The 14,639-nt window shown below is 35.8% G+C and overlaps 1 protein-coding gene across 1 annotated transcript; it reads left to right on the top strand.

Annotated features, from left to right (window-relative positions):
- Positions 1-1,493: 1,493 nt before the first annotated feature.
- Positions 1,494-13,915, top strand: steep1 (STING1 ER exit protein 1). The gene is made up of 7 exons (XM_051109528.1): positions 1,494-1,721; positions 4,858-4,975; positions 5,058-5,099; positions 8,770-8,914; positions 9,001-9,090; positions 9,193-9,285; positions 13,642-13,915. The coding sequence occupies exons 1-7, from the start codon at positions 1,598-1,600 to the stop codon at positions 13,702-13,704; spliced, it is 675 nt and encodes a 224-aa protein (XP_050965485.1). The 5' UTR covers positions 1,494-1,597; the 3' UTR covers positions 13,705-13,915.
- Positions 13,916-14,639: the final 724 nt, after the last annotated feature.

Raw genomic sequence — 14,639 nt, 5'->3', positions numbered from 1 at the left:
AACCATGTGCTCTGTCTATTATTTAATTTATTATTTTTATTTATTAATTTAATTGTTGCTACTTTCCTGTTAAGACTTTGTAAGGTAGGTACACTAAAAAAGGCCAATTCACACCGCACAGACAAACGGCAAGAAACATGTTTGTTGGGTTTTGTTGGATCAGTGTGTTACCCCTGTCAGCGTCTGTTGCCGTTGGTTGGTGTTCATTGACACCTGACTGAACATGTTCATTCAGCATTTGTTGGTGTCTGTTAAGGCAGTGTGAACACAAGAGTTATTTTTCATAAAATTCTAAATCCAATGGCTAACTTGTTTGTTGCTGTTTGTCTGTGCAGTGTAAATTGGCCTTACGGTAGGATGTCTTGGATATATAATAATAATAATAATAATAATTCATTACATTTATATAGCGCTTTTCTACATGTGAGGTGGGATCTCCTCATCCACCACCAGTGTGTAACATCCACCTGGATGATGCGACGGCAGGCATAGTGTGCCAGAGCACCCACCACACACCAGCTTACTGGTGGAGAGGAGGCAGAGTGATGAAGCCAATCAGTATATTGGACAATATTTGGCCGAGATACAATTTTTTGAAAATCTAGCATCTGATGGTGCAAAAAAATTAAGAGAAAAAATCCCCTATAAAGTTGTCCAAACGAAGTTCTTAGCAATGCATATTACTAATCAAAAAGTAAGTTTTGATGTATTTACCGTAGGAAATTCACAAAATATATTCACAGAACATGATCTTTACTTAATATCCTGATGATTTTTGGCCTAAAAGAAAAATTGATAATTTTGACTCATACAATGTGTACTACAAATGTATCTGTGCTACTTATGACTGGTTTTGTGGTCCAGGGTCACATATACTAAGTATTATAATTACACAAGTAGGCTGTATAACATAAAGATGAGGAATAAGAGTGAGACACTGTTAGCAAATTTCAGTCACTTACAAAAGAAAACCCTCCTAGTAGCTACACTAAAAAATACTACATATCTACCATATCTACTTCAGAGACATTTGCTTACAGAAGTCGTTTTATATGTATTATGGCCGTAGATTATGAAAAGCTCTACCTACTGCTGTCACGAATGCCTCAATCTTAAATGTTTCAGGAAATTATTAAATACCCATCTTTTTAACCTTGATTTAATCCATGTAGCTTTTCGTGTGCATTCTTCTTCTTATTATTATTAATTTCTCAAAAGTATTGTAGCGTTTTGTTGTCAGAAAGCTGCTTTATAATTAAAATGTACTGTATGTTTAGTAGTAGTAGTAGTAACAAATGAGAAGTAATTGACTGCATCAGCAAAAACTCCCTCTCTCATCGTTGTATCTCACTTCCATCTGTGTTTACTGTTGTCATGACTCATATCCAGTTTACAATCAGAAGGTTTTTCCCACACGATTCTGGTAGCGTTTTAATATCCACAGCGCCATCTAGAGGAAGCCAGGGAAAACATCGGCGGGTGTCTCTGACGTCACAAAATTGTACGACGTCATCACCGGGCGACAACTGGAGAGTAAACAAGCCTGAAAACACGTATGTCGTTCTGAATTTAAAAAGAAAGTAAACGAAGTTTAAATATGCCTAAAGTGGTGTCTCGGAGTGTGGTGTGCTCGGATACCCGTGACAGGGAGGAGTATGATGACGGGGAGAAACCCCTGCACGTGTATTACTGCTTGTGTGGACAGATGGTCCTTGTTTTAGGTGAGTACGTAATAGCCCAAATTTTTCGACAGTTATGATCGCAGCCGTCCAGTAATTCACTGTTTACATTCAGCTAACAGTCACCAGATATCAAACCAGCTAAAATGTTAAGAAATCATCGTGTTTACAGTGTTTAAAACAGTCTCACCCCGTGTTCACTTACAGCGACACAACAAAATGGAACACTTTTGGTGTGTGGACAGCGTCACTGATTATAACGGAAGTTTACTAGATTCCTCTGGCAGTGTGTGTTTTGGGTTTTGTTTAGACCCGGAGAGCATATTTGGTGATGTTTCGGTTATAATCGAATTAGAGCTTTGAACGAATTATGTAAAATATTGCAAGTATGAGATGTTTTGTTTCCACTTGTTCGTGCCTTTATCACCAGCAGTGACTCATTCATAAAGACAGTCACTTGTTGCCAAATGCTGGGGTAATATTGTGACCTGTTGAAACGTTCACTGAAATAATCTTTTTTAGCTGATTCAGATTATTTTTTTTTTTTAGCTTGGTAAAACATTTGACAATAAGGGCAAATGACAATTGGGGAAACTATGATAGATCTTGCTTTGATGCTAGTAGATATAAACATAAATATTTGAATAAATAATCATATCAAATCTAAACGATTTTTTGATTCAGTAGCTGACTCAACGACTTACTCATAAAAAAATTAACTTGTCGCCACCTACTGGTGTAACTGTGTGACCTCCCTGCTGAAAAAAACAGCTAAAACCAGCTTAAGATGGTCATCCAGCCTGGTCTTAGCTGGTCAGCCTGGGAAACCATCTGGAACGAGCAGCTAAAACCAGCTTGACCAGCTTAGCCAGGCTAGGAGATCAGCCAACCAGCTTAGTCTGGTTTTAGCTGGGGTGGTTTTCAGCAGGGCTGTTGAAAGGGTCACTGTAAAAATCTTTTTTTAACAGATTCAGATGATTCTAATCAATGGTTTGAATCAAATCCTTAACACTGTTCAAATTTGTCCTCTAACCTCACAGTGTTCTCCTCACACCTGTCTGCACCTGAACTCAGTCAAATGTGTGAACAGGGAAATGCTTTTAGAGCAGACGGACTGATATTTCACACAACAGGGCTTTGTCCCACTCAGCCTCACTTGTGCTGTGAATATTGTAGGATAGGTGTCATTTTATACGTCTGGCGCTTCAAAATGTGTTGTTCTCTGCTTTGGCCTGTGGTCGTGATATGAGATGCTCATCCCAAAGCACAGGAGCATCTGTGCTCATCTGAGTCCTGTTCAAGGGTCTGTCTAAATGTCATGCTCCTGCATTAAGCCAAAGACTTTTTATAGTAGGGGAGCTTTTTTTTAACGTAGCCTTAAAGGGACTTTGATTAAGCGCATAGATACTTGGTTTAATATAAGTATTAGTTTATTGTTTAGTGTATTTTAGTTTAAAACCCCAACAAAGGGCAAATTACATGTTTATATACATGTATACACTGCTTCAAAAGTTTGGGATCAGTAAGATGTTTCTTAAAGAATTATCTTATGCTCATCAAGGCTGCATTTACTTGACAAAATAGAGAAAAAACAGAAATATTGTGAAGTGTTGTTGCAATTTAAAATAAAGTTTTTCTGTTTTTATATATTTTAAAGTATAGCCATTACTGCAGTCTTCAGTGTCACATGACCCTTCAAAAAACATTCTAAGATGCTGATTTCTTACTTTTATTATCAATTTTGGAAACTGTTGTACTGCTTCATTTTTTTGTGGAACCTGTGGTTCTTTTTTCAGGATTTTATTATGAATAAAAAGTTAAAAAGAACAGCATTTATTTAAAATAGAAATAGTTTCTGACAGTGTAAATCTTTTTCACTTTTTTGTATCAATTTAACACATCCTTGCTGAATGAAAGTGATTTTTAAAGAAATTTCTTTAAAAAAAACAAAAAAAACAAAAAGAAGTAATACAAAATTACTGATTACAAGCTTTTAAATGGTATTTTATATTGTTAAAAAATTCTATTTTAAATAAATGCTGTTTTTTTTTTTTTACTTTTTATTTATTTAAGAATCCTAAAAAAAGTGTCACAGGTTCCAAACAAAATATTAAGCAGCACAATTGTTTTCATCACTGATAATAAATCAGCATATTAGAATGATTTCTGAAGGATCATGTGACACTGAAGACTGGAGTAATGATGATGAAAATTCAGCTTTGCATCACAGGAATAAATTAGATTTTAAAATATGTTAAAATAAAAAAAAGAAGTTTTTTTTTTTAACTGTAATATTTCACAATATAACCGTTCTTTCAGAATTTTTGTTTAGATAAAAGCAGCCTTAATAAGCATAAGAAACTTCTTTTAAAAAACATCTTACTGATCCCAAACTTGAAAATCCCTTTGATATGCACAGTTACGTCATGAATTCTTGACTGGTTTTTTCTTGTGATCACTGCCTATTCTTGTTGTACACTTCTTCACCTCAGCAAGAGTGTGATAATGAGAAATAACACATTTAGTTGAAAAATAACACGAAACTAAGGATAATTATCATGCTGTATTTCTGCTTTTCATTCATATGGTGTTATTCATATGATTTCCTTCTAGGAATGAAATAAGTGTGATTACACTCACTCTCTGTGGTATTTATGTTCATTATAATACTTGGAAATGAATTGTCATGAAGCTGAATCATTTTAAAGTGACCAAACCTGTATGACTTTTTTTTTTTTTTCTTCTGTGAAACTTTGTCCGGACAGTGGAGGTCAGTGGTCTTCAAAACAGTTTGGTTTCCAAAATATCTTCTTTTGTGTTCTGTAGAAGAAATTAAATCATACACCTTTGGAATGACATGAGGGTTAATAAATGTTGACAGAATTGTTGAGTGAATTGTCCCCTTAAAATGTCTATTCAAAGCTACATTATGGTGAATTTCAACTAAATGTAACTTAGATTTCAACACAGCTTTGTGTACAATCGATACAACCTAATATTACCGAAATCTGAATGTTCTAGACGCGATCTATGGGGAAAGGTCAGTGAGATCACACTGGTCAATAGGGCATCACCTTTCTGCTTTACAAGAGTAGGTATTGTCTGTTGTCTCTGCGGTGCGTGTGCTTTGTGTGAGAAGTGAAGAGAACGATAATTAAGCTTTCGTGTTCCTTTTCAGACTGTCAGATAGAGAAATTACCCATGAGACCACGGGACAAAGCCAGAGTGATTGATGCCGCAAAACACGCCCACAAGTTCTGCAACGTGGAGGAAGATGAGGCCGTGTACTTGAAAAGGTGTGTGTGTCTGTAAGATTGTGTTGAATGGTGCATTGAGAAATTGATTAAGGTTCACTAACCGCGATATGTCTCTTTGCAGGTCAGAGGGCATCGAAAGACAGTTTCGCAAAAAATGTGGGAAGTAAGTAAGCCCGCATGCTCATTTCACAATATCTCATAATACATACAGCTTGCAGCAGGCATTCTTTCTTTAGTCATAAAGAAACTATGTTTTTTGAGGAAAACATTTCAGGATTTTTCTCCATATAATGGACTGTTACAGTGCCCTGAGTTTAAACTTCCAAAATGCAGTTTAAATGCAGCTTCAAACGATACCAAATGTGGTTGTAAGCGATCCCAAAAGGTTTTATCTAGCGAAACGATTATTTTCATTAAAAAAATACAATTTAAATGCTTTTAATCTCAAACGCTCGTCTTGTATTGCTCTTCCTGAACTCGGTGTATTCTGACTCAAGACAGTTAGGGTATGTTGAACTCCCATCGTATTTTCTCCCTCAACTGCAAAAATAATTTCAAAATCATCCTACATCGCTGCAGAAGCACCGACCCAGTCTTTGCAAAGTGAATATGCAAAGAAGACCAAACACCTTTAACAAAAACGGTAAAACAGCGATATAGGACGATTTTGAAGTTGAGGGAGAACATGAGATGGGAGTTTTTCGACATACACTATCTGTCATGAACTGGAAAAAAAATGTGTTCAGGCAGAGTAAGACAAGAATGGAGTTTGACATTAAAAAGTGTATAAATTATATTATTTTTATGAAAGTAACCGAACGTTTAGCTAGATAAGACGCTTCTTCCTTGGCTGGGATCGTTCACAACTGCATTTGGGATCGTTTGAAGCTGCATTTAAACTGCATTTTGAAAGTTCAAACTTGGGGCACCATAGAAGTTCATTATATGGAGAAAAACGCTGAAATCTTTTCCCTTAAAAATACAATTTCTTTACGACTGAAGAAAGAAAGACATGATCATCTTGGATGACAAGGGGGTGAGTACATTATCTGTAAATTCTTGTTCTGGAAGTGGACTTCTCCTTTAAGACTTGTATTGCTTAATATAACATGAACAAAGTCTCTTACTGAAACATGTAGGAAAAAAAACAAAGGATTTACGTTACTTAAATTCACATCATTTTATTCATATTTTGGACTATGGGGTTACCATTATTTCAATAATGTGTAATGGTTGTACTCGGTGAGCTACTGGTGCTACCTGTTGCTACTTTTACTGCAACACTACTTGGAAAATACAATACTGATACGATGACCATAGCTACTGAAAGAGCTTAGAGGTGACAATGGATATAAGCACAGGCTTAAATCAGATGCCGTACCATCGATTTTTCCCCACAGGGAGTCTAAACGCCCCCAGATATCGAGTGAAATCCATGCTGAGAAACTCTTTCAGAGGCTGTGGCGTCATGACATGTTTACATCCTGCCAGGATGGCATCTAGTGTTTCTTATCTCTGATGTTTGTGAGCTCTTTCAGTAGCTGTGGTCTACTAAAAACCTCAAAGACATCAGGGCTAAAGTTGAAAGAACAAAGACGTGGGTTTTCAGTAAGTTTGGTTCATCTACAGGCATCTCCCCATTCCTTTCTTCTCATCTTATTGCTAGAAAAGCAGTAAAGACTTGCATCACTTCTTTTGTTGCCATTTGAAAATACAACCAAAAGCCACACAATGTGTATTAGTGTTATGTCGCAGTAAAAATAGCCACAGGTAGTGCCAGTACCTTACAGAGTTCAATCATTTCACGTAATTAAAATAATGGCGCCCCCATAGTCCAAAATTTGTATACAACAATGTGGATTTTTTTTAAATGACATAAATCTTTCATGGGTTTCTACTACATATTTCAGTAAGAGACATCATTTGTTACATTAAGGCGAAACACTGCAGGTAAATAGGGTTAAAAAAATTAACTAATTGTTGCCTTACTTACCCAGTTGATTACATTGATAATTGTAAACATTTTTTCTATTACGTTTTCTAAAATGTCAGGTTTAAATATGCAATTGAGGCATTATTTAATGAAATATTTGCTAGTTTGCATAAATTTCTAGTACAAAAATCTGAACACTGGATGAAGTCAGTTTAAAAATTCTTGTTTAATTTTTTTTTTTACATTAGAGTCAAAATTTTAGAGTCAGGTAATTTTGGGTATCTCATTTTTGTTACTCCATAAATCAGAAAACAGAACAGACTTAAAATATATATATATTCACAGTTTTGTGTGGAATAAAATATTGTTTATGATCAAGCAAATTATATTTTGTTATCAGGATGTAGACAGGAATAAATATGTAACGTTTGGTGAGGGTATGTGCTACTGAAGTAGAGATTTATGGCTCAGTGTAGGAGGAAAAAACTTATTTTGAGAAAAAAGCCTTTAAAAAGTATGTATTGTAATTGAAACCTATTGATACAAATAGATAAAGTGCTATAAAAGAAACACTTAACAGTGTCTTTTGTGTTTTCTTTCCACTAGTCTAAAAAAAAAAAACAATTTATGAAAAACCAGAAAGACCAAAATCTAAAACTTGACAGGTGCATGAAAAACAGTTTTTGCCTGCAGTGTCTTGTAAGTCATACAAGTCTTAATACTCAGGGTTCCCTTAAATTTTCTTTTTAATCAGTGCATCATTCCGCAAGGATGCGGAAAATTGATCAAAAGTGACAGTAAAGATGTTTATAATGTTACAAAAGATTTCTGTTTTAAATAAATGCTTTTGAACTTTATATGTGACCCTAGACCACAGAACCAGTCATAAGGGTCTTTTTTTAATAAATAAAATAAGCTGAATAAATAAGCTTTCCATTGATTTATGGTTTATTAGGATAGGACAATATTTGTCTGAGATAATTTACAAAATATCTTCATGGAACATGATCTTTACTTAATATGCTTATGATAAAAAATAGATAATTTTGACCCTTACATTTTTGGCTATTGCTACAAATATACCTGTGCTACTTAAGACTGGTTTTGTGGTCCAGGGTCACATATTTATGTGAGAATCCTAAAAGAAAAATATATATAGCATAGCACTGATAATAATAATAATAATAATAATAATTATAATATTTAAATGTTTTCACCATATCAGCAGATTAGAATGATTTCTTAAAAATCATGATTTTTTTAAATAATATATTAAAATAGAACATTTATTTTCAATTTTAGTAAATTAGTTCCTTTAAATTGTAATTGTTCATAATATTTGTGTTTTTACTGTATTTTTAAATATAGCATAGGTGGCTTCTTTTAAAATATTTTTTAAAATCTTACGACCTCAACTTTTGAACAGTTGTGTTATTGAATCAATATTCCATTTCCATTTATTTATTTGGTAAGTAGGTTTGTAATTTAATCTGTGTAATGTAGTCATAAATAATCCCCTTCAGGATAATACATAACCTTAGCCTTGCAATTTCTCAATCACTCAGTCAGGAAAACTGTGGTCTTTTCCAGTAATATTACCTCTTGTCCATAAATAAGCATGCAGAACAGTCAGTCCCGAGCTTCCCATGTCGCCATGACGACTCTGTCATGCTGTGCCTGAGAGGTTGACGTCAAGGCTTAGGGAACGATTGCAGCAGTGTCACTGTGCTTGTAAAATGTGCTAATTATGTGTGATCTCAGCATTTTTAGCAAGTTTGATTACTGAGTCATCTGACTAGTCTCATAAATCAACACCAAAAGTGCCCCAAGTTTGAGAAATGGGCTGTTTTTTTAATGTTTTAACTGTTTTTTTTTTTGTTTTTTGTTTTTTTTTATCTAGGTGCGGTCTGCTCTTGTTTTATCAGCATCAGATGAAAAGCACTCCAGCGACGTTCATCGTGGATGGAGCGCTGGTGAAGTTCGGCCAGGGATTTGGCAACACAAGCGTATACAGCCAGAAACAAGAGACGCCGAAGAAAGTCAGGGTAAGAAACCACGTTTTTATTTTTAAAAGATGTGAGAAAATTGCAGAATATGAGGTTTGTGTAATATACGTTTGTATGCATTGTAGGTTATGATGACAAAACGCACCAAAGACATGGGCAAGTTCAGCTCTGTTACAGTTTCAACGATCGATGAAGAGGAAGAAGAGATTGAAGCGGTAAGTTTAAGTTCATCAGCTGCCCATCAGGCCTGACTCATCCCTTACATCATCTCTCTTTGTTGAAGAGCTGTGATTGATTGTGATTGGTTTATCCTACAGCGGGAGGTGGCGGATTCTTATGCCCAGAATGCCAAAGTGATTGAGAAACAGCTTGAGAGGAAAGGAATGAGCAAGAGACGACTTCAAGAACTGGTAAGAGTACACACAGGAAGATGAAAGAAAAGCCAGTGTGCATTCATGCTTGAGGCAGATTGAAACTTTAATATAGTTTGCACAGCTAATGAATTTAGAGTTAAAGATGACAGAGAACCCTCACACACACACACACACACACACACACATACACTCTTAATCTTATTTACCTTGGCAGCTCTTTAAAGTGGGTTGGTTAAGCAGCTGAAGGCTTGTATTTGATTATTTTAAAATGTGTAGAGATAAGCACACACAAGTTCTTGAGTCGCACTGTAAACACACATACCCACAAACACACACACACATTTGGCCATTCTGAAGCCAGGTCATGAACATAGATTGAGGCCCTTTTTGGCTGCTATTAAAGACTGTGTACTGTGAAACAGCAAAAAACTTTTTTTATATTGCATTGTCTACTTCAGCTGCACTCAAAAACAAACATACAGCTTGACTAGTGCAGTTTGATGCATGAACAACTGATTTATCAACCAGTTATTTTTAATGAAACAGAAAAACTCAGAAGTTATCACTGTGATTCAGTCAGATGAATTGTTGACTGAATGAACTCGTATGACCTCATATGATAATCACTTATGACTAGAGCTGGGCAATAGACCGGTTCAAAGAGTAAACCTGTATGAAATACTGACACGGTATGAATTTAAAGGAACACTTCACTTTTTTTGAAAATAGGCTCATTTTCCAACTCCCCTAGAGTTAAACAGTTAAGCTTTACCGTTTTCGAATCCATTCAGCCAATCTCGGGGTCTGGCGGTAGCACTTTTAGCATAGCTTAGCATAGATCATTGAATCCGATTAGACCGTTAGCTAAGTTTTAAGTAGGAAAAATGTCGTCATTATATATGGTCATTTTTGAGCGAGATGCTATCGGTCTAATCAGATTCAATGATCTGTGCAAAGCTATGCTAAAAGTGCTACCGCCAGACCCAGAGATCGGGTGAATGGATTCGAAAACGGTAAAACTCAACTGTTTAACTGTAGGGGAGTTGGACAATGAGCCTATTTTCAAAAAAAAAGTGGAGTGTTCCTTTAAAAAAAAAACAGCATACTGGTACAAGTGGCTGAGCAAAATTGAGAGGAAATCCCTGTTACAGGGTTCCTACGGGGTTTGGAAAAGTATTTTCCAGGTCTGGAAAAGTATGGACAATCATTTGTTTTTTCAGACTTTTGCCCCATTTAGATTTTTATAATAGAAAAGTAAGAATTTATTGAAAATAAATTTATCGTACAGGAAGCAAGGTTTCATGGCAGCTGTTTAGTGCGTTCATTAGTGATTGTTAAAAATATGACAGTGAATTCAAGCACTGTTTCATTATGCAAAATTCAGGTTATAAGCATTTTGGGATTCTTCTCACTGTATTTTTAGCACTGTATTAAATAGCCTCAGGGACCTTTGCAAAAATAAAAAATATACAGACTTTTATGTGCGCACAAGAAACCATTGAAGTAGTAGTTCACTTCCAGAACAAAAATTTACAGAGAATTTACTCACCCCCTTGTCATCCAAGATGTTCATGTCTTTCTTTCTTCAGCTGTAAAGAAATTATTTTCCTTGAGGAAAACATTCCTGAATTTTTCTCCATATAGTGGACTTCTATGGTGCCCCCAAGTTTGAACTTCCAAAATGCAGTTTAAATGCAGCTTCAAATGGCTCTAAATCATCGCAGCTGAGGAAGAAGGGTCTTATCTAGCAAAACGATCGGTCATTTTCAAAGCAAATTGACGGTTTATATACTTTTTAACCTCAAACGCTCATCTTGTCTAAGTCTGCGTGAACTCAGAATTGTTCTACATCCTGCAGAAGTACTGACCCAGTGTTTACAAAGTGAACATGCAGACAAGAACAAACGCCCTTTACAAAAAAAGGTAAAACAGTGATGTAGGACGATTTTGACGTTAAAGAAGAAAACGAGATGGGAGTTTTTTCGACATGCCCTAACTGTATTGACTCAGACTACACAGACTATGCATGCGCATCGCAGAGACGAGACAAGATGAGCTTTTGAGGTTAAAAAGTAAATAAATTGTCAATTTATTTTAAAAAAATGACCCTTCTTCCTCGGCTGGGATTGTTTAGAGCCATTTGAAGCTGCATTTAAACTGCATTTTGGAAGTTCAAACTTGAGGGCACCATTGAAGTCCACTATATGGAGAAAAATTCTGGAATGTTTTCCTCAAGAAACATAATTTCTTATCGACTGAAGAAAGAAAGACATGAACATCTTGGATGACAAGGGGGTGAGTACATTATCTGTAAATTTTTTTCTGGAAGTGGACTTCTCCTTTAAAGGTTCATGAAACCCTGGACTACTTTTTCTGAGATTTTAGCAGAGGTGTTTGTGTTGCACATCGTAGATGACAATGTTAGCATCTGTTAATTGTTGGAGAAAACTGGTTAATTTTGAGCTTTTTTGCGCTATTTTCATCTTCCGGGTTTAAAATCTACATTGTGCCGACGTCACAGTTTGTGACGTGGAAACGGACTATAGTACATCGATGACGTGCTGGTGTCTCATAATTATTCATGAGGTGCCGTTTTCTTAACCTAGTTATTTACGACAGCCTGTGTTGATTTGCTATGACAGACGCTTCAGACAGTGAGATTGCGTATATTAACTGAGAGAAACGTTCATGGTTCGAGAGAGGTTGCTTAGTAAGAGTTCGGCACAAACGCGATTCATTCATATAACGTTAGTGTAATAGCAATTTTTACAGCTCATTTACACAACCCATCAAAAGGATTATAAACGCCGCAAAATAAGCCTTAAAAGTTAATAGACGTGCAACGCGTTCATATATGTTTTCGATGCAGAGTGCAAATGCCTGTCCATTTATTTGTGTTGTTAACTCAATGGGAGCAAAATGAAACTGTCTAAACAGTCTGAACCTGAAGCTCACTCTCTCCGCTCTCTTCCCCCTCTGCTTTGCAGCGCACCACGCCCACTTTTTCAGCATTTTTTAAAACTGTGGAGAACTAACCAGTGCTGAAACAGGGGGGTTTCATGACCCTTTAAACTTAGCATATAGGGCAACGCACACTGATCCGCCTATTGTGCCATCAGCCCATTTCGCAGTGTGGTTTCTTGGCTACCACAGACTATGCATTAGAGGCCGAAGGTATTGAAATATAGAATACTGCCCTAATGAAAGCCAAATTTTGAGCAAGCAGATCTCTGTTAATTCATGTGCATCCATGCTCTCGTTTTTAGTAAGATGGCAGTGATGCACAAAGGAAGTAATTATGATTTTATTAATGTTTTTGAAAAAAGTGCCCTATGTTCACCAACTCTGCTGTAATGGTTTCCACTTTACAAACATTACTACAACTTTTAACCATTAAAACCATTAAGAAAATGGTTTCCTGTGTTTTGGGACCTATTCTATTAGGATTTAATTAGTTTTAACAAGCCACCAATAGAAGGCGACCAATTACCAGTAGAAACCCACAGGGTTCATTAAAGTTTATCCCATTATAACTAGTAAAACCATTACAAATTCTGTGATGGTTTCTATTGTTTTTTTCAGCAGGGAATGATTCTTTTATTTGATGAAACATACAGTTAAAAAAAAAAAGAGAGAAAATATTCAAAAGCCATTTTCTGCTTACATTCTTTGTGGAAACTGATGGTTTTTTTTAAGAACAGTATTTATTTGAAAAAGAAATCTTTTGTTTTAACATTATAACACTGAAGACTAGGGTAAAGGCTGTTGAAAATTCAGCTTTGCCATTAAAGGAATAAATTACATTTTAATTGATATACATATAAAAAGAAGAGGTAGTTATTTTTGCTTTAAAAATATTATACAAAAGTCTTTTTACATAGTAGTAATATTTTTCCAAAAACTCTGTGCATATATGGGCAGCAGGGGGTGGGCAGGGGACTTCCCTGTTCCCATTTAGTTTGAAACACTGCTGTGCAGATACACACAACCCATAAATCAAGTCCATTTGAGCTGTAGAACTTCACTCTGTGAATCTCTGGACATGATACATAAACTGCAGCTGAGAGGAATAGAGTTGAGTTTTACAGATCTAGGCAAGAGTAAGACTGTGGGAGATGCTGAGTTTCTTTTTGCAGTTAGTTTTAGCTACTGCACACACAGAGAAAACACTCAGGGCTCTGCTAATGTGATTTTACACAAATAAGATTCTTTTGAGGAAAAAATAAATGACTAATGAATAATATGTGAATGGTAAGGCTACCATATACCATTTTAAAAACCCACAGAGAAAGTTGAGTTAGAGAGTGGTATCAGTGAGAGACTCAAATGATAATGTGGGATTGATTTAAACAGATTTCATTAGTAATCCGAATGCTGTTTCTCTCCACACAGGCGGAGCTTGAGGCGAAGAAAGCCAAGATGAAGGGAACTCTCATTGACAACCAGTTCAAATGAAGATTGTGTGTAAATGAGAGAGACAGAACAAATGAATGAGTTCTCTGCTGGCGAGTGTGTATATTTGTGCAGCTGTGTGTATGAATGGAGAAAGAGGGTTTTTTCATATCTCACGTTGTTTTGTTTTTTTATTACAGATTTATTTAAAGGTTTGAATGGTAAAAATCATGTTCAAGCTATTTTTCATTAAATAAAAAACAACTGAATTTTATGATGTCAGCTATCTTGTTTGTCTTGTATTAGATACAGAGCTTGTGAGCTTTTAGCTTCTCAGATGTATAATTTCAGGACTACTGTGTCTGTGTAATGTTTGCAGGAGCCTTTTTTTTTTTGTACCCGTCCTTCGACCCAGCATGTGTCATGGTCATATTCACACATGTTCAGTTCAGTTGTTCTCCGCAAGATCGATCGAGCAAATTACTGGACAGAACCTCTTAGACAACCCCTGAAGAGTGATGATGTGCACCTGCAGGAAGAAAGCTTGTGTGTATTTATTCGGCAGGGCCAGGGTTTCTCAGTCCTGTGCGGTCCGTGATTAATGATCAGATTCTGGATCAGTGAACAGTACATGAGCATTACTTCACACCTGCACAGACCCCAGTGAGTCATTGTACCTGCACAGGTGCAGTTAATCGCCCCTCATGCTGGTCAGGCATCATACCACACTGTCTGTAATGAACAAGTCCAGGACCCAGCTGCTGCTGACACATGACTAGATTAGGATGATTTTTGTTAAATATATGTACTCTAAATAGTATAAGTTGTTTGGAAAATAAAATGATGAATTATCAGGCCTACATATAAAATCTTTGTCTTTGAATAAAATAATCAGTGGTAATTATGTTTAATGTGTTGTAAATAGGACAAAGAACAGATGCAAATGCTGATTTGTTTTTAAATGTCTTCATTAGATGCTTGTTAAAACTTCTGTCCTG

The sequence above is a fragment of the Labeo rohita genome, chromosome 5, assembly GCF_022985175.1.
Source record: "Labeo rohita strain BAU-BD-2019 chromosome 5, IGBB_LRoh.1.0, whole genome shotgun sequence".
Classification (NCBI taxonomy): domain Eukaryota; kingdom Metazoa; phylum Chordata; class Actinopteri; order Cypriniformes; family Cyprinidae; genus Labeo; species Labeo rohita.
Note: the sequence above shows the minus strand (reverse complement) of the source record. Positions and strands in the feature narration are given on the sequence as shown.